We start from the raw sequence: 24,870 nt of genomic DNA on the forward strand, positions 1-24,870 counted from the left end.
TTTGTTTTAAAAATAGAAATTAGTAATAAATTCTCTATAAAAAGTACAGCCACTTGTACAAAAAGTTTTGATTTACCTTATGTCTTTAAAAATCACTTCCAAAAATTTTAATAACTGTTTAAAATAAATTGAGGTATATTGATATAGTGGTCGTTGTGTGTACTATGAGCATGCACCTTCATTAATGCAGGCTCTTTCCCTCTGCATGAATGAACAAGAAAGCTCTATGGCAAGTGTGATTAATCTCATTCTCTCTCTCTAGACTTACATTTTGGGTTTAGAGTTTAGGGTTTTCATCTCAATATAGTAGGGGGTGAATGTTTGTGTATCACCACACAACTAGGCAATTTTTTACTTTTCTGATCATCAAGTAGCATGCCCAACACCCTTGCATATGAAATAATTTGCCACTAATTAGTACACTGTACACTAGTAAGGTACTAAGGAAAGGGGTGTAAGCAGCAGCTCATACACATGTCAGTTTATTTCCAAAAAGAAATATTGGAGTTTTTTTATAGTTAATTTTTTAAAAATTGTTGAGCTATAAATAGAATAGGAGAATTATTTTCCTATTATGTTAGTTTCCTATTTCTGTAAATAGATAGATTTATTAGTTTCCTATTTATGTAAATAGATAGTTTTATGATTTAGGAATAAGTTAGTTTAAGAATAAGTTAGTTTCCTATTATGTCTCTTGTTTCCTATTTTTTCTCTTGTAATCTCCTATATAAACTGTGTGTATAGTCAATCTAATAAATAGAAATTATTATTTTTCATCCCATATTTCGTGTCATGGTATCAAAGCTGTAGGTTTTTAAGACCTAGGCATCATTCTAGCCTTCATCGCCATTTTTCTAGCCTTCATAGCTGGATTTTTTTTTATTCACGTGTTCTTTTACCAACCTTCATTGTTGCGGGTTTTTTTCTTTTTCGCGATCTGCCTTAATTCCCAAGAGATCATATTTTTTTGTGGAAGATGTCGGAGGTTGCAGAGATGACTACTACAACACAATCGGAGGAGATTGTTCGATCTCAACATCCCGAGGAATTGCAAAACATTCAGGCTGCGTATAGGTTGGATGGAAAAAATTACCTTAAATGGTCTCCACTTGTTCGCACTGTGCTGAAAGAGAAAGGGAAGATCAGCCATCTTATGGGTACAGGGCCGAAACCAGGAGATCCCTGTTTTGAAGCATGGGATGAAGAAGATTCTATGATTATGGCGTGGCTGTGGAATTCTATGACTCCTGAGATTAGCGACACATGTATGTTCTTGGCTACAGCTAAGGATATTTGGGACGTAATCCAACAAACGTATTCAAAAGCTAGAGATGCGGCTCAAGTATATGAGGTTAAGGTGAAGACGATTGCTACAAAACAGGGAAGTAAAACAGTTACTGAATATGCCAATCAATTGAAAGCTTTGTGGCAAGAACTTGATCATTATAGGGTGATAAAAACCAAATGTCCTGAGGATGCCGCTGTTCTAAAGGATTTCATTGAACAAGATAGAGTCTATGATTTTCTTGTTGGGCTTAACCCAGAATTTGATCAAGTGAGAATCCAAATTCTTGGCAAGCAGGAGGTTCCATGCTTTAATGAGGTGGTGGCATTGATTCGAGGCGAGAAAAGCCGAAGGAGTGTTATGCTTGAACCACAAACCTTGGATGGATCAGCCCTAGTTGCAAAAACAAAATATTCAATACAAGGAAAGAATGATCTACCTAAACACTTAGGTAGAGACAATTAGTGGAAGGAGAACAAGGACAATCTCTGGTGCACCTTTTGCAAGAAACCAAAGCACACAAAAGAAAAGTGTTGGAAGCTAAATGGTAAACCACCAAGTTGTGAATGAGGAAACCGTGGAGGGCAGCAAAGGCCTCAAGCACACATGGCAGAGCAGCCCAAAACTAGGGAAAATTCAGCAATAGGTGGGTTCAATAGTGAAGAAATGGAGAAACTGAGAAGCTTGTTGGGTTCCCTTGACAAACCTACTGGAACTTGTTCTTTGGCTCTTTCAGTTACTCCCCCTTGATCTGATGTTAGCATTGTTATACCTAATTTCCACTCAATGGTTCAAAACCAATTTGGGGTTAAAATAAAAAGCTTTAGGACAGACAATGCTAGAGATTACTTCAACCAGATTTTGTCACCCTATTTTCAATCACAGGGTATTCTCCATGACTCATCATGTGTTAACACACCCCAACAAAATGGGGTAACTGAGAGGAAAAATGGGCATTTACTCAACACAACCCGAGTCTTACTCTTTCAAGGGAATGTTCCTAAGTCCTATTGGGGGGAAGTTGTTCTTACTGCCACATACATGATAAATAGAATTCCCTCACAAGTATTAGACAACAAAAGCCCCGTCAAGATACTTAAGAATTTCTATTCACACTTCAAAACCCCAAATGGGCTTACTCCTAGGGTATTTGGCTGCACTACATTTGTTCATGTCCACAGCCAACATAGAGACAAGCTAGACCCCCGAGCCATAAAATGTGTCTTCCTTGTCCACTCAAAAAGGATACAAGTGTTACAATCCCTCAGCCAGAAAATTTTATATCTCTGCAAATGTCACCTTCACAAAAAATAAACTTTTTTTTCCCCAAGTCCTCTCTTCAGGGGGAGATTTCAATGATGGAAGATAGTCCTTGTGAGTCCTTTGAACCTCTGGATCTTCCTCATGTCTCAACCCATGGTGATGAAGAACCCGTGTCATCCTCTGTTCCAACCAGTGTCACTCACAATTTTCCACAATTTCCTAAGGTGTATTCAAGGGAAAAGGTCATTCCAGAACAAAAGCAGGTCCAAGAATCCAACTCAGACCTTGGGAATGAAATCATGGTAAGATTAGACCCACCAACTTCCACTGACTCAACAGACAACCTAAACCTAGACCTTCTCATTGTTGTCAAAAAAGGCACCAAAGAATGCACTAACCGACCACTTTATCCACTATCACACTATGTGTCTCTTAAACACCTATCACCAGCCCACAAGAATTTTATTGTGAGTCTAAACACCACTATCATCCCTAACACGGTTTATGAGGCATTGACAAAAAGGGAATGGAAGGATGCTATGAGAGAGGACATGAGTGCATTAGAAAAGAATAAAACATGGGAGATTGTTGAACGACCGAAAGAGAAAAACATTGTTGATTGCAAGTGGATTTTCACACTGAAATATAAGGCCGATGGATCTCTTGAGAGACATAAAGCAAGATTGGTAGCTCAAACTTATGGAGTTGATTATCAGGAGACTTTTGCTCCAGTTGCAAAAATGAATACTGTAAGAATCCTGCTGTCACTGGCTGCCCACTACAATCGACAACTCCTACAGTATGATGTTAAGAATGCATTTCTTCATGGTGATTTAGATGAAGAGATTTACATGAACATCCCACCAGGATTTGAGGGAAACACGGGTAACAAGGTGTGCAAGATAAAGAAAGCCCTTTATGGGCTAAAACAATCTCCCAGGGCTTGGTTTGAGAGATTTGCAAAAGTCATGAAAGAGTCTGGGTACAAACAAAGCCAAGGTGACCGCACTCTCTTCGTTAAGCACTCGGCTGCAGGGGGAGTAACTGTTTTTCTAGTCTATGTTGACGACATCATAGTGACTGAAACTGATGAGAGAGAAAAGCATGAAGTGAAGCAGATAAAGGAACTAGGGAAACTGAAGCACTTCCTCGGAATTGAGGTGGCATATTCCACACAAGGGATCTTCATCTCTCAACAAAAGTATGTGACTGATTTATTGGCAAAAATAGGGAAAATTGGGTGTAAACCAGTCTCTACCTCGATGGATCCAATCCACAAGTTGGGAGAAGCTAAAGAAAAATCGGTGGTAGATAAAAGAATGTACCAGAGGCTGGTTGGTAGACTCATATACCTTGCCCACACTCGGCCAGACATCGCCTACTTTGTGAGCGTGATCAGTCAATTCATGCATGATCCAAGAGAACCTCATCTTCAAGCTGCTTACAAGGTGCTACATTACTTGAACGGCAACCCCAGGAAAGGAATTTTGTTCAAGAAGAACAATACTCTTGCTCTAGAAGCATACACCGACACTGACTATGCAAGTTCCTTAGTGGATTGAAAATCAATTACAGGGTATTGTACTTTTCTTGAAGGTAATCTGGTAACATGGAGAAGTAAAAAGTAGAATGTGGTAGCAAGGTCGTCTGTAGAATCAGAGTTTAGGGTTATTACTCAAGGATTGTATGAACTACTTTGGCTGAAGATTATTCTAGATGATTTGAGAATCAAGTGGGATGGTCCTATGAAGCTCTATTGTGACAACAAGTCAACTATCAATATTGCTCATAACCCTATACAACACGATAGGACAAAACATATTGAGATTGATAGGCATTTCAACAAAGAAAAATTGGAGGAAGGAGTAGTGTGTATGTCCTATGTTCCATCAGAACATCAATTAGCTGATATCCTAACAAAAGGGCTGAATAGTTCAATATTTCACGATCTTGTATTCAAGCTGGGAATGGATGACATCTATTCCTCAACTTGAAGGGGAGTGATGAGCTATAAATAGAATGGGAGAATTATTTTCCTATTATGTTAGTTTCCTATTTCTGTAAATAGATAGATTTATTAGTTTCCTATTTATATAAATAGATAGTTTTATGATTTAGAAATAAGTTAGTTTAGGAATAAGTTAGTTTCCTATTATGTCTCTTGTTTCCTATTTCTTCTCTTGTAATCTCCTATATAAACTGTGTATAGTCGATCTAATAGATAGAAATTATTATTTTTCATCCCATATTTCGTGTCAAAAATAAATTAATAAAAGGAAAAGGTGGGGAGCAGGAGGACATGAAAAGATGAACCACCACAGTTCACATGATACTTAGCAGAGAGCAGAGGGCATCCAGGCCTCCAAACTCACAGGGTACGACTCTAATATGCACACAATAAGCAGAAATGGTGATATACAAATTACAGTCAATGAAATTTTTGAGCCAATATTCTGCTTGTGCTTCAGAATCATTCAAAATGCTAGCTAGTGCATTAAGAGCTAGAAACACCAACTTTAATTACCATGATTTTGCCTTACTTTTCAATACCATCCATCATGAGCAACTCTTATTTGAAAGACATAAATGCACATCCTGCTCCTGAAACCAACTCTCCATGCACCCAGAAAGTTAGACATTCCTATTCATAAAATTCCAACCCTAAATCAAACAAGCAAGCATCCTTTCCACATGTGAAGATATTAAAAACAGTGGTTCCAAAATCAAGAAACAATATGCATCACATTGCTAAGGGCCTATGATTCATAAATATATATGGTGCAATTTTTTTAACATTACCAAAATATAAACACAAAGAAACATGGAAACATCCACATCATGCCCATAACAGGCTTCAATATGAAGTGGACACTTATTCAAAAACATTCAAGCACAAAATTCATCACATGAATTACAGAACAAAAAGGCAGCATTTTATATGATCTAAAAGAACATCAACTCACCTCCTCTAGAGGCGACTGGATATGTGGAGGTGGTTGTGTCAACTCTTTGTCATTATATACAGCAGCTTGTCCCAATGCAGTTAACAGAGTTTGCTCTGCCAAACCAATTCGCAACTTCGTCTGCAGGAGGAATATATGTTTACATAAGGAGAAAAGGGCCAAATGAACTGGTGTCTAATAGATATCAACCTGAAGTAGACGAATTAAATACTGTGGCTCGCAGTCGGTGGCTGCAACAAGAAGTGTCTTGATATGGTTCTTTTTCTTCTCTTGACTATCCTTTCCAGATTCCTAATGAGTTCCAAAGCAGGACAAAAATCAATAATAAGATAAGGAAGTTACAAACTATGTCATCAATAATAGACACTTGATGTTCAACTTTCAAACATAAGTTAAAGGTTGAATTACTATTATCTAAGAAGCAGAATCAATTCAAGCACAAAGAATCATTCTTTTTATGCATTAACTGCATTAAGCTCCTTTTGTTCAGATAGGTAACTTTTTCCTTTTACATGCCACTTGAGGCAAGCCTTTGGTGGATCAAGGACACCATAGTTTCTGACACCTTACTTTAGTTATTATTGTTCCTGCAAGAAATTCTACACAAACATGCCATCAAAACCATACTTTTGCAGGCCAATGCGTAGAGTTAGGCTTTCCGGTAAACATGTCCACCTTTAGATAACAACAATAACTAAATAACAAAAGTTCTATTTGGTAACTGTTTTCAAAAATAGTTCTGAAAAATGGTTTTTGAGAACAATTTTAAAAAACTATTTTCTGATTTTTTGTAGAACAAATGTCTGTTTGAAAACCCAAAATTTAACCTGTTTTCTATGTTTTTAAATATATTTTAAAAACAACTTTTATATGCAGTGCTTTATTTTTTCAATCATTCTCCACATTTATATAATTATTTTTTAAAACAACCCTCAAAAAACAACTAAAAATAACTGAAAATACAAAAAATGTTCTCTAAAAACACTTTGTTTTCTATTTTTAAGACCACAAAACTGTTTTCCCTTTTTTATTGTCAAATGTGTTTTCCTATTTTTTATTTTGGGAAACAAAAAACTATTTCTAAATACAGTTACAAAATAGAGTCTAAGGCAACTTACAAATTAAAGATTTGTCACTTCCATTCTCATTAAAAACATAAAAATAAAATAACAAATAAAATCAGCACCATGCCCAAACAAGATAAGGCATCAGAAAGCGCACATGTAACGCACAAATTTGATGTCTAAGTACAGAAAGATAAAGATAATGCACCTTGGCAATAAGTCCAAATGTATTAAAAACCTTGGCAACGGTTAATGGATCAGGCTTGCGCATCAGAGACTGGGATGATCGGCATGCTTTTGCAACAAGCCCCAAATCTCCCAATGCCTGCCACACAGTCATAAACAAACTAACCAGTTAACATCAGGTAAAAGGAACAGAATCCACAAAAAATAAATAGCTGTACGGTAAACCCCCAAATCAATATAATAATCACACAATCAAGAAGCAATTCCTTAGGTCAAAGGGCACACATAAATGTAACAGAGGTCTTAATTATTTTCTTTATGGGTTTTGAAAGACTTCCTAGGGCCAAGGTTCTAAGCCTCACCCTAAGTTGGACTATATGGTGAGCAAGAAATGCAAGGATCCTTAAAGATGAATGGAGGATGCCAGATGCAGTTTGGGACTTATTCTATTCTTTCTACTCCTTTTGGGCTTCTATTAATGAACTCTTTACAGGCACTCCTTTAAGCCTTCCATAGTTCCATCATTAGATTTAAACCTTGCATGCAGGTCTAGGAGATTGGTTGAGAAGACCTTTCCAATATGATCATTGCCTCCCAAGATTTATGTCAAGTTAACTTTTGATGGATGTTCTTTGAATATACCAATGCAACTAGGGATTGGACAAACGCTTAAAAATCATAGATTTACATTGATAAAAGCATATTCTAAACCTGCAAAAGAGGGTTTCACTATTAAAGCTAAGCTTCTAGCTCTTCTGGAGGGCCTTGTGTTTGGCTAAAATTTTAGGTCTTTCTGATTTTCTAGTGGAAGGAAATTTAGTTGTAAATAAGAAGGAAAGAGACCAATGGAGGTATGGTTGGTGAATTCCCCATGTTTTTTATACAGCTTAGCCAATCAAGTTGCAGAGTTTATGGCTAAAAGAGGAGCAAAATTGTTGGTATGTTTTGTAGAGAACACTTTGACTATCTGAATTGTAATTAGTAAAGCTTTTGGTATGTTCTTGAATTGGTTTTGTTTCTTATTGAAGAGTAAAACTTGTATTACTTCTCTTTGTAGTGCTTTTCTACATTTTTTTTTATCAGATTTCACATTCTATGGAAGGATGTCACATCCTTCTTGGCCTTCTGATTTATAGAAATAACACAGGTTTTGTTTCTGACAGGAAAAATCAACGTCCAATACCATATAAATGCATAAAACAAAGGAGCACAGCAGCAAAATAGTAAACCAACTATTTGAGGGTCCTCCATTCAACTCTATCTGGGCCATGTTCTTGTTAATCTAAGGACCATCAAGAATTTTCTCACTGCCCCCAATCAAGTTCCTTTTGTTCTTCCTCTTGTCCTTTAAGTGACTTCAATTTTGACAAAATCAGTGACTAAGTCTAATTAGTCTTGTCCCTAATTAGTGGTAAATCTACTCATACATGCAATCACTCATTATTTCCGTGTTGCTTTTCATTTTGGCTGGCTCACTTCTCAACATTCATTTCTTCAGAACTTCTGAGTCATTAAGCCAAAAAAAACTATAGTTATCTTGTAACTAAACGGGTCTTTGCAATCACCTCAATAGGAGCAATCCAAGTACAGAGAAGATATAGAAAAAGCACCAAGAAGCAAACCAGCACAAAAGGACAACAAAGCAGAGAATTATGCAAGCTAACTTCCACCCACTTTTAACATAACCACTTTTCAGAATCTCATAATCACAATTCTTACTGTTTCCTCATTTCAATCAATTTTACTAAAGCTACATTCTATATACTCCCATTCAGTCCAACTTTGCGGCAAAAGTTCATATGCTAAGGTCTCTCCATATTTCTAACTGCCCATGCCAGTCACATCAACAAAAACATATACCATCCAATCTCATCCCGTATATGTCAAGTAAGCACACCTATAACTAATAATGCCATCAGGAAAGGCTTAACTCCTACACTCAATATAAGCTTACCACGAATATAACTTACTTGCCTCTCATTCAAACACCAGTGCAGCTGCATAATACATGTGGATAACCAATCTATAATCTACAGCACACTCTTCTCTTTCCAAACAAAGGTTTCATGGCTTAATCTTTGTTCCGCTACTATTTCTTGCAGTTTCATTAATAAGGAAATAGATAGTCAATGATTTCAGAAAATATTCTATAAACATTTGAGTGGTGGTGTTACTAGAGATGAGAGAGGAATTGTGGTCAAGGGCATTGATGATGGTACAAGAGTTTGGATTCTCCAAACAAATCATCACACAATCTTCCATGATTGATGATTCTTGCCAAATCAATTTCAAATCACCCATTGAACGTGGAAGACTAATCATTTATTTTTGTTTAGTCAATTTTTTTTTTTTTGATAAGTAAAGTGAAGTATATTAAAATGAAAGAGGAAACACCAAACTAGTGTCCTCTAGGTATACAAAGAGTATACAAAAGCAGCCCCTCGACACTACACCAAGGAAGCGAGCCAAAACCCCTACCTATAACAAAAGCCTAGCCACTCAATAAAGCTAACCAGAGACCGCGGGCTCAAAACTATAAACATCCTCACCCATGACCACAAATTACATACAAAAGAATGTTTCAACCTTTGGATTGACAACACCTCGTTCCCAAAAGCCAACGAATTTCTTTCCTTCCACACTGACCAAAATATACATAAGGGGGCCATTTGCCACGCCTTTTTACGGATTTTCCCCACAAACGCTCCATGCCACCCCAGGAGAGTATCCTTAACTGTACCAGAGAGAACCCACTCCACACCAAAGAGAGAAAAAAGAAGATTCCACAATGTCCTCGTCATAACACAATGGAGTAAAAGATGATCCACCGTTTCTGCTTCAGCAAGACAAAGAAAACACCTATTTGCCAAAGAATAGCCCCTCCTCTGAAGTTGGTCTAGAGTTAAGATTTTGCCCCAAGATGCTTCCCACGCGAAAAAAGCAACCTTTGGCGGCACACTCGCTTTCCAAATACCAACATAAGGGAACATAGCTGAACCACCAGGCTCCAAAATAGCGTAGAGCGACTTGACTGAGAAAACACCACTTTTAGATGTTGTCCACACTATCTTGTCCTCGTTCACCCTTTGCACCCTAAAAGCTTGGATTTTAAGCATAAACTGTTCCATCATCTCAATTTCCCAATCATTAAGCGCCCTTGAGAACAAAGGGGTCCAACCATCGCCTACACCATCTGGGTTCCACACTTCCGAAACCCACGCGTCTTTAGCCTGAGAAATGGCAAAAAGAGAGGGGAAGGATTCGTAGAGAGGCTCATCTCCGCACCACTTATCCTTCCAGAATCTCACTCTTCGACCATTGCCCACACGGAAGGCTAAACTGCTATACATACCCAACCATTCCTTTCTAATAGCTTTCCACAGCCCAACACCATGCCTCCCTCTTTCGGCCCGAGTACACCAACCCCCCTCCTCTACACCATGTTTGTGACTGATCACTTTCTTCCACAGCACCTCTCTTTCAGTGGCAAAACGCCAATTCCACTTGCCTAAGAGAGCTTTATTCATCAACGCTAAGTTTCTTACCCCCAAACCACCTTTCTTCTTTTCCAAGCAAACCAGAGTCCACCTAACCAGATGAGGCCTCTGTTCAAGAGCACCTCCCCCCCACAGGAAGTCCCTCTGAATCTTCTCCAACCGCATCCTAACTTTTCTGGGCAAAAGGAAAAGAGACATGAAGTAAACCGGCAAACTGGAAAGAGTGCTCCGAATAAGGGTGAGCCTTCCCCCCTTGGAAATATACTGTCTCTTCCACATAGTCAACCTTTTCCTAAACCTCTCTTCAACACAATCCCATACCACCTCTGATTTGAAAGGTGCCCCCAAAGGCAAACCCAAATACCTGGAAGGCAGACCCCCCACCTTACAACCCAACTCCAGAGCCAAATCCTCTATATCAGTCACCCTCCCCACCGGAATAAGCTCACTCTTCTCCAAGTTAACTTTCAAACCTGAGCAAGCCTCAAACCACATGAGAAGCCAACTTAGATACGTCAACTGATCCTGGGACTCCTCACAAAACACCAAGGTGTCGTCCGCAAAGAGCAAATGGGATATCATAATCCCTTCTCCACCCCTGCCTCTAATCCTCCATCCAGATAGAAAGCCCCCACTGATGGCCCTTCTCATTAAGCAACTAAACACCTCCATAGCTATCACGAACAGGTAAGGGGATAGGGGGTCCCCTTGCCTCAGACCCCTTGAGCTTTGGAAGAATCCGGAAGGAGAGCCATTTATCAGAACGGAGTATCTAACAGTTGAGATACACCACTCTATCCACATAATCCATCTCTGCCCAAATCCCATTTGCTTTAACACAGTCAACAAGAACTTCCAGCCAACATGATCAAAAGCCTTCTCTATATCCAATTTGCACATTACGCCCCCTTGATTGCTTTTCAATCTGGAGTCCACAGCCTCATTAGCAATCAAAACTGCATCAAGAATTTGCCTACCCTCCACAAAGGCATTTTGGGGTTCCGAAATCACTTTTCCCATAACCTTCTTGAGTCTATTTGCCAATACCTTGGCCAACAACTTGTACAGGCTTCCCACAAGGCTAATCGGTCTAAAATCTTTCAAATCTTCTGCCCCTCCCTTCTTAGGGACTAAAACCAAGAAGGTTGCATTTAGGGATTTTACAAATCTGCCCCTTTCATGGAATTCTCTAAAAAATCCCATAATTTCAAACTTCACCACATCCCACCCATAAAGCCAGAACGCCATTGTAAAGCCATCCGGCCCCGGGGCTTTGTCTTTGCCTAGGTTCGTAAGAGCTGCTAACACCTCTTCCTCCACGAAAGGGATCTCCAACCCCTCAGCCTCACTGATATCTAACCTCATAAAAGAGATCCCGTCAACACTAGGACGCCACCCCTCTTCTTCCTGGTACAGCTCTTGAAACGCCCCCACCACACTGTTTCTTAAGTTATTTTCCTCTGAATGCCAACAACCATTAACTTTCAACTTGGACAGCCAGTTTCTTCTACAATGAGCATTCGCCATCCTATGAAAGAATCTGGTATTATTATCCCCCTCCTTCAACCACAACTCCCTAGACTTCTGTCTCCAGAAAATCTCTTCTTTTATCACCCAAGACTTGTAGGCCTCCCTTGCTCCATTTCTTGCTTCACAATCTTCCATATTTAAAACATCATATTTCTCCTTTTACTTGATCAATAGTCTTTGTTTCTGTTTTCATATTTTCTTTTGTCCGTGCATACATTGTAGAAATTCAATAACTCAGAATTGAAGTTTTATACCGTTCAATTAACTTTACACTCAACATTTCCAAGCATCTTCCGTTTTCATCTTTCTTAGAGCATCTTTAACTTCAGATACCCAAATTATTAAAGAAAAACTATAATTTCAGCATGGCCTAACTTAGTACCCTTTCTACTTCTCTTCAACGTCTAGTGAAAAGATTTTTGCTTTTTTTCCACATTTTGAAAAATAAAAAACATAAAACAAATTATGGTTGAGTATGGGAGCAAAAATCAACTAATAAAGAAAAAATCAAAATCAAAATGAAAAAATAGTCATAGTTGTGAAAGGTGCAAGGCATGTCCAAGTGAAGTGAGAGTAAGTGAGAGTCAATTCAACAAAAAAAACCAACGGAAATATAAATTTCAAGAATAAAAGTGCAAAATAAAAATAATAAAAATAAAATAAAATAAGACAAAAGGCTCTACAACTAAGGAGAGGCTTGGGCTAGGCGTGCCAAAGGCCCCCTTTAACAAGAAGGACAATAGTTTACCTTGTACTGGCTCTTAATCTGCTCTTCTTTTCTTCCACAGGCTTCCGCAAGTGCCTTAATAATTGACGCATCCCCAATCCCAAGCTCCAAGCCCTCATGCGCCGGCGCAATCCTGTTGGCTGAAAGATAGACAACCGCTACTAAATCGTCCGGGGTGGCGTGCATCACCGTCCTCAACATATTGCACACAATATCCGTAATCACAATCCGACCCGTCTCCTTGGAAATCATATCAAAAGCCCTGACAAGAAAAAGAAATGGAACTGGCTTGTCCTCCCAATACGCCGCCGTTTTGGGATTGAAATCCGCCGCCTTTTTCCTCAATTGCCCAATACACTCTTCGACGTCAACCTTCTTCGGTTTCTTCGCCGGCAACGCATCCAATGGTTCGATCTTGGAATCGGGGGTTTGGGAATTGGTAGATTTTTTAGGTGGGGCAAGGTCTGGGGTTTGAGTTTGGGTTTTGCGCTTCTTCGGAGACGAGGATTGGGATTGGGATTCGGACTGGGATTGGGGCTTCTTCTTGGCCGCGGCTCGGGCTTTGGACATGAGAGCATCGAAGGCGGAGGGGAGAGAGGACATGGTGGGTTTACGTTTAGATTGGGGTTTAGGTTTAGTCTTAGGGTTAGGGCTTGACGAGAAGAAAGAATTAAGAGAGAAGGATTTGAATGAGGCCGAAAGAGGAGGAGAGAAGCGGAGGTTGAGACTGCGAGAGAGAGGGTTGTGGCCAAGACAGTGGCATGAACGCAGACCCAACATCAACTGCTGAGAGAGACACCCTCGAAGAGAAACGAGAGAGACGAAAGTGTAGAAATGGCGGGAAACTCACTGTTGTGATTGTCTACGGCCACTTTCCGCGATGGACTGGGAGTCTTCCAATAGATGCACGCCGCGTTGCTCCGGACACTACTGATCTTAATATGAGACATATATTATCTAACTTTCATTTTAATATATATATATATATATATATATTATTTTTATTTTTTCAATTTTTATATTAATTATTTTTGTAAAATAAAACATTTTTGTAAAACGATTAAAATTGTAGTTGAAAAAAAATGCAACATAAAATAATTCTATATTAAATTGAAATATATACCACACTTGAATTCAATTCTATTTTCAAATAAATTGGTTTTTATTATTTTTATGAAAAATAAGACTTTTACAATTTTATTTATAAGAATGTTCCAATTCTTTTTCTAATTTTAAAAAATGATTTGTTATTTGATTTTATAAAAAAAGATTTATTGAAAAAGATTTTATCTTGTTTGAATTGTAGAAAGGCTTTTCGATTTTATTACAACTTGAAAAAATTATCTCTTATTCTATTAAAAGATTTTTTAAGATTTTGAATTTATATAAAAGTGTTTACCCAATTTTATTTCAAAAAAAAAACCCCATTTGTCAAATTTTATTTACAAAAATGCGGTCTAATCTTATTTCTATTGTTTATTTATTTTTAAAAAAATCTTTACAATTTTGATATAAAATGAATTTTACTTTAATTATTTAAAAAAAATCATATATGAATAATAAAGTCTACATGAATATATATGAACGTAACTTATGATCTTTTTATTAATAAATCAAAAATTAAAATTTTTCATTTGGTGAATTTTGGAATATGAAACAAATAAGAACCAACCAAAGTTGTATGATACAAATAAGAAAATTACTATAAAAAAAACCTTTAATTTTATTAAAATAAATTAAAAGTTTATTTGATAATGTTTTTAATGGAAATATTTTTATTAAAAATATTTTCTTCTATAACACTTTAATAAAATACGTTGTTATACCCATTATTATTGTCAATTAGAAACACTACCAAACGTTCCAAGATTTTGGTTCATTAATACTAATACATCAGCATATATCCGCAGCTACCAAATTTATATGTAACCTCCCCGGCACCCAATACAACCTCTGAATCATTGGATAAGGAGACCGAACCGATGTTCAAGTCCCAATCTGCATTCCAAAACGGCACCAGCACTGTTTCAATGGCATGAATATGACGAATGTGACGGAATTTTCTCAATAGTACGGTAATTTAAAAAAGTTATGCTTAAATTATTGTAGTAGAAGAAGTTATTATAAATATATGATAGTTTTTGTCAAGAAATGAGAGAGGGTGAACGGATAAATTTTTTTTTAAACCAAAATTATCTTTTCAAATTTTAAAAGACGAAATCGTCTTTTCAAAAAACGATTTAAAAAAAATTTCAAAAGGGAAATCGTCTCTTTAAAAGACGAGTTCCCATGAAAAAAAAATTCTCAAATTAAAAAAAAAAAATCTTCAAATTATTAAAAAAAAATAAAAAAATTCCTCAAAGGAACTCGTCTCTTGAAAAGATGAGTTCCCATGAAAAAAAAAAAATTTTAAATTCTCAAATTATAAAAAAAGAAAAAAAAATCCTCAAGAATAAAAAAAAAACAATTCCTCAAGGGAACTCGTCTCTTGGAGACGAGTTCCCATGAAAAATTAAAAAAAAAAATCCCAAATTATTAAAAAAAAAAAAATCCTCAAGGGAACTTGTTTCTTCAAAAAAAATATTTTTTTTATATATTTTTTTAAAAAAAATTCCCAAATTATATTTTTAAAAAACAAACAAGGAACTCGTCTCTTAAAAAGATTTAAAAAAAAAAAAAAGAATTCCCAAATTATATATAAAAAAAAAAAATCCTCAAGGGAACTCGTCTCTTGAAGAGACGATTTCCCATGAAAAAAAATATATATATATATTTTTAAATTCCCCAATTATTAAAAAAAAAAACAATTGTTTTTTTTTTATATATATAATTTGGGAATTTTTTAAAATATATATATATATGTATTTCATGGAACTCGTTTATTGAAGAGATGAGTTCCCTTAAGGATTTTTTTTTTTTTTTTGATTTTTTTTTAAATGTATATTTTTTCATGCGAACTCGTCTCTTGAGGAATTTTTTTTTTTTAATAATTTGGGAATTTTTTTTAAATATATATATATTTTCATGGAACTCGTCTTTATTTATTTTTTTTTAATTTGAGAATTTTTTTTTTCCATGGGAACTCGTCTCTTGAAGAGACAGTTTTTTAAAAAATAAAATTTTTTTTTTTCATGAAAATCATCTCTTGAAGAGACGATTTCCCTTTTGAAATTTTTTTAAAATCGTCTTTTGAAAAGACGATTTCGTCTTTTAAAATTTGAAAAGATGATTTTGGTTTAAAAAAAATTTATCCGTTCACCCTCTCTCCTCTCTTCTAGGTGGCAAAAACTATCATATATTTGTAATAATTTATTTTATTATAATAATTTAAGTATAACTTTTTTAAATTACCGAGAAAAGTACCGAATGTGACGGCTTCCAAACCCTCTCCACCATTAATATGCTTTCTTTTTGTAGCTCCAAACAATCAAGTATGGCGTCGAGTATAGGTTTCCACCTGCACCTATTAAATAAGGGATCAACATCCATTACTCAGCACTGTCACACATGTGCTTCTCATAGGACATCATAAGTATAGTACTTAAAGGGTTGGTCCGACCATCAACCCAATTCCACCTAAGCAATGTGGTGACCTCGCCCTGTCAACTTGCCCATTTTTGGACCATTTCATCATAATTCTCTTTCTCCTTATATTCCATCCACCAAAACCCCCAACCACCAGTATGCGTATACTTTATTATGCTAATTATAAACAACCTCCAACTATCATGATTTGGAATGAAAATAAGGAAAGGAATGATGGTGAAATCTCAAAGTTGAATTGATTTGAAAATAACTTGTTTCCATTCTTCACAATAATCCACTTTGGTTGAATATTATTTATTAACTAAATATAGAAAAAATAAAACTTCGAAATTTGAGTGCAGAGCACGTTTTGATCGCTCAAATACAAATGTGAATTAAAAATCTATTTTGTTTCCTAATGGATTTATATGACTTATTAAAGTATGAATGAATGTGAAAAATCCATCTCATTATTATACCTATTCTTAATTAAAAATTTGTTTTATTTTTCAAGTGGATTTATATGACATATTAAAAGTATGAATAAATCATAAATGTGAAAATTTGATCTCATTATAATTCTCATCCTTAACTTTTGCATATTAAAAGGATGTCGGTTTCTACGACAAAATTATGTTTGTATGATAATGTCCTAACTTTTAAAATTTTAAGAAGAATGAGTTTTTCAAGTTTAGTTAATTTACGAGGATGAAAGCAAGTGAAATGATTAAATAAATATGTAAAAAGTATATATATATATATTCTTTTCATTTTTGTTTTTGTTTTTTTTTTTTTTTTTTAAAGCCAAACATTCCATATAATTCTACAAGTTTGGCATAAGCATTAAGAATAAATTATTCTATATAAATCGACCTAGAATTTTACAAACAAATGACACACAGGTAGCTTTGTGATGTTTGACAAATAATGATAATAGTGTTTTTTTTCTAACAAAATATTAGAAAAATAGTTGGAATTGAGGCTGTAATTTAGATAGATTGGTCTGGTTGATAATTAACCTAGAGAAATAATTGAGTCGAGTTTAACTCAATCCAACCTTTAACATAAGGTGTTTAACCCAAATCCAACCAACCTTATTTCCCTAAATTCAAGTTGTATAATTTAGAATCTATTTGTAATTTTTTTTATGCATTTATATGAAAACTTAAATAGTAAAAATGATAGAATTTCAAGATAACTATAAAATATAAAAAGAAACATAAATTTGTACATTCTTTAAAATTTTGAAAAAAGCTTTAATATTTTTTCTTAAAAATATAAAAAGAAAATTAATATTATTATATAGGATCATATATATAAAAACATTAGATCATGTTCGAATTACACTTAAGTTGTGTTAAACCTTTTAACTTGAGTCCCAAATTGAAAAAATATTATCTTACTTCAACTTTAGTATTAAAAATGATTACTCAAACTTGTGCTTCCACGTATGTTGCACCTTTAACTGGGATGAATGGAGAACTAGTTAGGCAACAACAATCTCTAACGCCTAGTAATCAATTGATTGGTTGGACTCCAATCATGTCTAACTACTATTTTTAATTTTTAACCTTTATTTTAAAAACTTTTAGGCTATGTTTGGTTCCATAAAATTTGAGGAAAAATACGAGGGAAAAAAAATACAAAGGAAAAGTAGAAGGAAAAAAAAAAGTGAAGGAAAATAAAAAAATAGATTAAAAGTTGATAAATTAATTTTTTTGTTACTTCAAACTCATTTTATTTATTTTAATTTATCAATATAAATATTAAATAATTTAAAAATATATAAATTTTTAATTAGTTTTAATTATATTTGATTTTCTTTGATATTTTTCATAGGACAATCAAACATGAGAAAATCATTTTTCTTAACATTTTTTTTCTTTCCTTTGTACTTTCCGGGAACCAAACATAGCCTTAATTTTGTATTGCAAGAGGATAGTTCAACATTTTTCTTGAATATTATTTGAGTTCTAAAAATGTGTTTTGAGTACATCTTACTTCATATATTTAGATATTTTTTTCATCGTGCTCACACTTTTTCACATCTATTTAAATAAATATGGTAAACTATAAATTATATTTTTTATTTCCATATCTAAAAAGAGTACTTTAAAATTATAATCTAAAACAAAAAGTTTGGAGACTATTTTGAGAAGTCTTAATTGCATAGGGTTATCAAACCGCTAACTTCAGAATGATTGATTTGAATCATAATATAATATATATTTAGAGGTTTATATTAAAAGCTTTATTCACGATAAAACCTTCCATTTGGTTTAAAGTTTTAGAGCAGTGAAAATAAGTCGATTGCACCAAATTATTATAAAATCTAAATTTATATTTTTTCTAACATACTCTTTTTATCTATATATGATTATTTTTTATTATTTTTTTGTATCATTACTTATTTGCCTTTCACATTAATCATAATTCATATTTATTTAAATTAAAAAAAACTTTTAACAAGGAAAACAAAATTTCTTTGATCCCATTATTGCTAAGCACATGAAGAAATTCTCAATAATAATTTTTTTTAAGAATAAAAAAACATGAAAATATATTTGGTCATCCATGTTATTTAAAATAGGTTTGGGAGAATATATTTAAGTTATTTTCAATTATTTTTCATAAGCTATATTAAAAAATAGTTATATAAATATAGAGTATCTTATTATAAATAAAAATTATTTTAAAATATTAAAAATACAAAAACATATATATATTAATAACATTTGATAGAAAAAATCATATTTGTTTTGGAAACTGTAGCTTAACAATAATAAAATTTTAATTGGTTGAATATTTTTTGTTCTTTGCTGGGAAAGGGGGAGGGTAAACGGTGAGAACTGAGGAGAATCTGATGAAGGAGAGAGAGAGGGGGAGGAAAAGTGAAGGGGCTAGCGAGTGAAAGGGGGTGGAGCTGTCCAAAAACTGAACAGAAAATAAGGAAAAGCTTCTGCTCTGTCGTATCCACATCCAGTCTCCGTCATCTCCACTTCCCTCTCTCTCGTCCGCTACCACCCTAACTCCTCTCTTTCTCTTTCATACCACTCCTCCTCCCTCTCTTTTCTCTCTCTGGCTTTAAATGCGGGCGTCATTAGCCCTAATTTCAATCCTCTCTTCTAACCACTTTCCACTGTTTTTCTTCTTCCTCAGATCTCCACACACTCTCTCTCCGACTTCTCCCATTTTTTCCATCCATATTCCTTCCTTTTCTGCATTTTCGTGTCTATATTGAATTTTACTGTTTAATTTATTTTCTTCATTTCTCGGTGTTTGATCCGCTGAGTATTTGAGGGGTTTGGAGAGTACTGTCAGATCCAGTGTGATTTGGTTATGCGTGGTTACGAGTGTAATCTCTGCAAAATCAGGGAATAGAAACAGCTAAAGGCGGTTGAAGTTGTTGAAACGCTTCGTTTTGGAGTTTATGTGGTTTTGGAGGTGAAATGGAGGCCAGGATGAAGAAGTACCGGCAAGTGAGTCCGGAGAGGGCCAAAGTGTGGACGGAGAAGTCTCCCAGGTATCAGCAGAGTAGGAAGGTTCCGGTGGTTTACTATCTCTGCAGAAACAGGCAACTGGAACATCCACACTTCATCGAAGTCCCGTTATCTTCAACGGAGGGTCTCTACTTGAGAGGTGAAGCCAAAGCGAGAGCGGTTTTGTTAATGATTGACAGGATTTCTGTATGCGTTTGGTAGCTGAGAAATAGAAAAGAATATGAAATTTGGATTGTGGTGATACTTGTTGGTATAATGGTATGGTTTTCAAGAAGGGGAAAAAAAATTGAAACACTACTCCCCTCAAATAGTTGCGCTCGGTTTTTGTTTTCTGAAACTAGGAACAGTGAAAATACATGTTGGTATGATGGTATGGTTTTCAAAAAGGGGGAAAAAAATTGAAACACTACTCTCCTCAAATGGCTACGCTTGGTTTTTGTTTTCTGAAACTAGGAACAGTAAAAAATATTAGTATCAAGAATTTGATTTTTATTTTTCTGCTCCTGCATTTCTGGGTAATAAAATAGATCACACTTTACTTATGATTCTGCTTCTGAAAATCTCATTGTGATGCAGATGTGATCGATAGGCTTAATGTTCTAAGAGGGAGAGGCATGGCTTCAATGTACTCATGGTCCTGTAAGCGGTGAGACTTATGAGAACCTTGACCGCATTTTGCTTAGTTTGGTTGCAGAGAAACTGAAGGAAAAGATGAGAAAATGAAAATTTAGGCCTTGCAAAAACTTTTCTGTTTTTTATTCAATTCATAAAGTGAAAAAGTCCACTCAAGGACGTCCTGTACAGTTTTCTCAGGAACCAAACAGCAGATGTAAGGCTTAAATTTCCTTTTATTTTCTCTTCAGTGCTTTTCTCTGCAACGAAACAGAGACACGCTGCTCTTTTCTTCCCTGATTTTTTTTTTTTCACTCATTTTGATATACTAATTGATGCAGAAGCTACAAGAATGGATTTGTTTGGCATGATATTTCTGAAGATGATATAATTCTTCCTGCTCATGGTAATGAATATGTTCTCAAAGGTTCAGAACTCTTCGAATCTAATTCAGGTAAAGGAGATGTAGTTTTAATTTTCCCTGCATTTGGGTGCTGAGAAAATGCGCCCAAATGCATTATGGATTCTTTTTCTGACTCTTAAATAAAAAATTTGACTCTTAAATTCGTCATTGTGAAGAACCTAAGAACAGGGAAACTCCAGTTAACTAGGTCAAGTGCTTGCTTTATTTGAGCGAATTGAATTCTGTTTCATTTCTTGTGGACACATATATGATCAAAATTTCACTTCTCAGTCATCAAAGGTGGTTAAATTCTTCACAATATGGAAAAGAATTTTAATTCTGAATGCTGTAAATTTTCTTTGCAGGGCGGTTCAGTCCTGTGGGAAATATAAAAATCCAGAATCCAAAACCATTGCCAGAAACAGCATCTTCCAGAAGCCATGACGATTCTTCATCAACCTCGAGCATGAATGGGAAAGAAACCAAGAATTCTCAAGAAGATGAGCTGTCCCCTCCACTTCAGCGTCCTGGATCGTCTGGTTTGTCTCCAGGGTCCAGAGTTGCAAAAGATTCTTCTTGGGGTGGCTCTCTAAGCTTGACTGAATACAAGATTTGTAAGAGTGATGGGGCAACTGATGCTTCGACACAGACTGAAGAAAATGTAAGCAAGCCTAAAGCTCGAGAAACTTGTACAAGGGGTGTTTCAACAGATGATGGCTCTTTAGAAGCTGAACGCAATGAGATTTATCAAAATCAGGTTCCATGCATGAAAGAGAACTCTGAGATCTGCAGAGAATCAATTTCCCCTCTGTCCACCTCCAGTGCATCATCTTCAGGTGGGAAGACCGAGACTTTGGACTCTCTTATCAGAGCTGACGCGTGTAAGATCAATAGCTTCAGGATACTTGAAGAGGAAGAGGTTCGAATGGCTCCTGCTACAAAGCTGAAGGCTACAAATATGCTGATGCAGCTCATCTCCTGTGGATCAATATCAGTGAAAGATCACAGTTTTGGCCTCATTCCAACCTACAGGCCTAGGTTTTCTCATTCAAAATTTCCCTCCCCATTGTTCTCTACATCAATAATGTTGGGAGAGCTTGACTGCTTTGCAGAGAATCCAAGAATGATGGGCCTGAAGGTGGAGGACAAGGAGTATTTCAGTGGGAGTTTGATTGAGACTAAAATGCTTAAGGAAGGTGATGGATTCACTGGTTTGAAACGCTCTTCTTCCTACAATGCAGACAGGTTAGTCTGGTTTCAATTCTTATGCACAATTATGAATCTCTTGGATGTCCTTTGTTTGCATCAGCACATGATAACTCTGTTTACAAAATTATCTTGCATATTCTGATACTTAGTATAAAGAGTTAATGATGTACCTAGTCAGTATTAGTGTTATCCTGACACTAAATAGTAAGGGATAAGAATTTCCCAATCTCACCAACAACATGCTCAAGGATAAGGGGGCCATGGAGGGCAGGGGAGAGGAACTACACAGGTAACGGATTTTGGATTTTGAATTTGGGTCCTGTGAAGTTATAGATCTGGGTCAAACTGTGGTTTAAGGTACCATTGTTAGTGTTCTCTTCACATTTTTAGAATTCATGATTCAGTTTTGAAATAACCTTATGTGGGTATTGGCTCAATTTCTTTCACTGTCCAGGGCCCCAAATCTTACATACTGATCATTTAATTTTTGCACCATCTTTTTCAAAGTTTAATCTATATGGAGTTGCCAAATGAACCAAGCACATTATGATCAACTTGGGCTGAATTTGCAATGAAGCTTATTTAGATTTGTTTCACTGAACACACAAGCCAAGCTCAAGCCAAAGTTTCAAGCATTCATTTTCACATTAGAATCTAATACTTTGGTTTTTGTAACATGTTTGATAATCCCATGCAACTATTCTTCATGCCTTAGTTCTATTTTATTTTTGTCAGCATCTTTTGAGCACTGTCTTTGGGCATGGTTTTCTTAGGTAATGGAGTATGATAAGATTAAGGTTTTGAAATATTTTGTAACTTGTAATCACCAAGTGTTAGATTCTAACATAAAAAATAATTCTTTCATTGGATTAGAGGACAAGATTGATTAAGCTTGTGCACATGCTTGAGGCTGGCAAGGCATGTATAAACCAAGATCGAAACTTAGGTTGAGCTTGATCCTAAATCAACCACGTCAACCTTGGATAGCACAATGCTTGGTTCAGCTTTGTCTATCCTCCCTTCTTCCTCTGTTGATCACCTCCCTAGGGAGATATTTTAGGATGTGGATAGAGGAGGTGCATCAGTTAAGTGGCAAGTTTCTGTTGGAATTTCAGAGTTCTTGCTTCAGGACAAAGTCAAGGATATTGTCGTCCTTTAATATTTGAATAATATAGTCTGTGAAGTTTGTCTATACATCTTAGTGAATCAAGTGAAGAGTTAATTCATTTTGTAGAAATTGGATATTTGGGCATTCTTTAGTGTTTGGGGAAAAGGAAGTTGTGTATTTTTTTTTGTTGATTATAGAGGCTCAAGTAAGTTGGCTTGGTTGGATGGGGTTCATGGATCAATCAATGGGTTTGATATTTTTGGTTGGATTTTAGTGACAATTTGATTGCACATAGGTGGTTGTCATTTCTCCTCCAACTATAAGAGTGCTATATCAAATAAAAAAGACTACTCATGTAAAATGCAACTGGTAGGGTATTCTGTGCTTCCCTTGCTACTTTTTACAGTTGAAGCTGACAGTGGAATTCAATGAAATTTCAGGACTTGTAAGCAATTAGATTCAGCTGAGGACAAGGGGGAGACAATGACCGGACGTTCAAAATGCATCCCACGGTCAATTAAAGCTTCACTAAGTAGACATCCACGTAGCGAATCCATGAGGTCCCCTATTTCCGACAAACCAAGGAACTCCTCTGATGGAGTCGACAGCTCTCAAACCGTATCTCCCAGCGTCTCCTTTGGTAGCAGTAGAAGAATCACGGAACCTTCCTTGGGGAAAAGACAATCAAAGAGGTTAGATTCCTTCAGAGAAGATGAAGATGTAATCCAAATCGAAGAAAGGTATGTTTCAATTCCCCATTTACGTAATAGATGCTCAAATATCTCTATACATTGCCACTTTTCTTGTTAAATATTTGGCTGAGACTTGGAATATGATTTCCTTCCAACAGGCTTACTTCAGGAGCTCGGGTTATAATTCAAACCAAAGCCGCCTGCGACACAGATTAAACCCTAAAATGTAACTTGTTGAAGGCCGAGCAATGAGTGTCTTTGGGTGGGGATCCCATTTCGGGAAAGCTTGTTCAATCTGTGAAACAACTTGCCTTGGTTTAGTTTTTGTTTGAATTCGAAATGATGGTTGATAGTTAATTAATTTCATTCTTTGTATTTCATCCATTATTCTCATCTCTCACTGCAAAGAGCAGGAATACAGGAAAGGGAAAAGGGAAAAGGGAAAAGGAGAAAAGGAGGGGGAAATCATATCTTTGCAAAGTTGTGCTGGCATCAGGTGGTGGTCCTGAGTGGACCTACTTCTGGGATAATATTGAATTGCTTTTCTTAAATGAGCTTGCACTTTTTTGTAACTACAGTTCCATCATCGTCCCTGCGCAGCTTCTGTTTCACAACAGTTGCTGCCTGCCAGGCTGCAATTTCGAGACAGGAAAAGACTAAGGGTTGCCAACGTTTTTATTTTATTTTTAGGAGTTTAAGCTGAGTTTTGGGTCCCAGGGGGCCACCCTTTCCAACTTACTATCACATGGTCTTCTCGTTGCCTTGCAAAGACTGAAGGGTCAATCCCTTTTTTTTTTTCCCTAAAAAATAGAAACTTGAAATCGCATTTTTTGTCAGAAAAAAAAAATGGTATTTACAACTGGTGGTTTCAGTTAATATTACAAGTCAGATTTTCAAGCTGCGATATCAATTTGATTTTTAGGTACGATTGGAGATTGTGGGTTTAGTATTTGCCTCTTCAAATATTGCATTAACTATGAAATTTGATTTATAAAGCGTGATTTCAATTCGATTTTTCCCTATACGGAGTGGAAGTCATAGTTAAAAATTGTCGTTTTAAAGCTTGTTTGATGTAAAAATTGTCGTTTTAAAGCTTGTTTGATGGGAATTTTAGAAAACGTTGTTAATATTTTTAATATTTAAAAACTTTTATCATAGTAAAAATGTTTTTTAGAATAACTTTTGAGTGTAAAATTAGAAATATAAAATTAGAAATCATTTTGTAATTTGCACTTCATTTTAAAAAAAGTTAAATTAAAACATCACATTTAAAAGGTGATGAATTTGAAATGCGGATTGAAATAGA

The 24,870-nt window shown here is 35.6% G+C and overlaps 2 protein-coding genes across 3 annotated transcripts in view; one reads left to right on the forward strand and one right to left on the reverse strand.

Annotated features, from left to right (window-relative positions):
• Window positions 1–13,448, reverse strand: part of LOC100256907 (DNA ligase 1) — a 36,538-nt gene extending 23,090 nt beyond the window's left edge. The window contains exons 1-4 of the mRNA XM_002272647.3: window positions 12,537–13,448; window positions 6,784–6,900; window positions 5,701–5,802; window positions 5,512–5,631 (exon numbers count right to left, since the gene is read on the reverse strand). Of these exons, the coding sequence (XP_002272683.2) occupies window positions 5,512–5,631; window positions 5,701–5,802; window positions 6,784–6,900; window positions 12,537–13,295 (1,098 nt within the window). The 5' untranslated portion in view covers window positions 13,296–13,448. The remainder of the gene's footprint in view (window positions 1–5,511; window positions 5,632–5,700; window positions 5,803–6,783; window positions 6,901–12,536) is intronic.
• A 5,442-nt stretch (window positions 13,449–18,890) lies between these two features.
• LOC100253409 (uncharacterized) lies at window positions 18,891–23,951 on the forward strand. 2 transcript variants are annotated; one of them, XM_002274785.4, is made up of 6 exons: window positions 18,891–19,679; window positions 20,117–20,186; window positions 20,494–20,606; window positions 20,921–21,800; window positions 23,313–23,612; window positions 23,723–23,951. In XM_002274785.4, exons 1-6 carry the CDS (start codon window positions 19,490–19,492, stop codon window positions 23,778–23,780), a joined length of 1,611 nt encoding a protein of 536 aa, XP_002274821.1. In that variant the 5' UTR covers window positions 18,891–19,489; the 3' UTR covers window positions 23,781–23,951. The 2 variants fall into 2 exon arrangements, with proteins under 2 accessions (XP_002274821.1, XP_010651768.1); XM_010653466.3 differs by lacking the exon at window positions 18,891–19,679 and adding an exon at window positions 19,686–19,798.
• Window positions 23,952–24,870: the final 919 nt, after the last annotated feature.

Source organism: Vitis vinifera, chromosome 6 (assembly GCF_030704535.1).
Source record: "Vitis vinifera cultivar Pinot Noir 40024 chromosome 6, ASM3070453v1".
In the NCBI taxonomy this organism is placed as follows: domain Eukaryota; kingdom Viridiplantae; phylum Streptophyta; class Magnoliopsida; order Vitales; family Vitaceae; genus Vitis; species Vitis vinifera.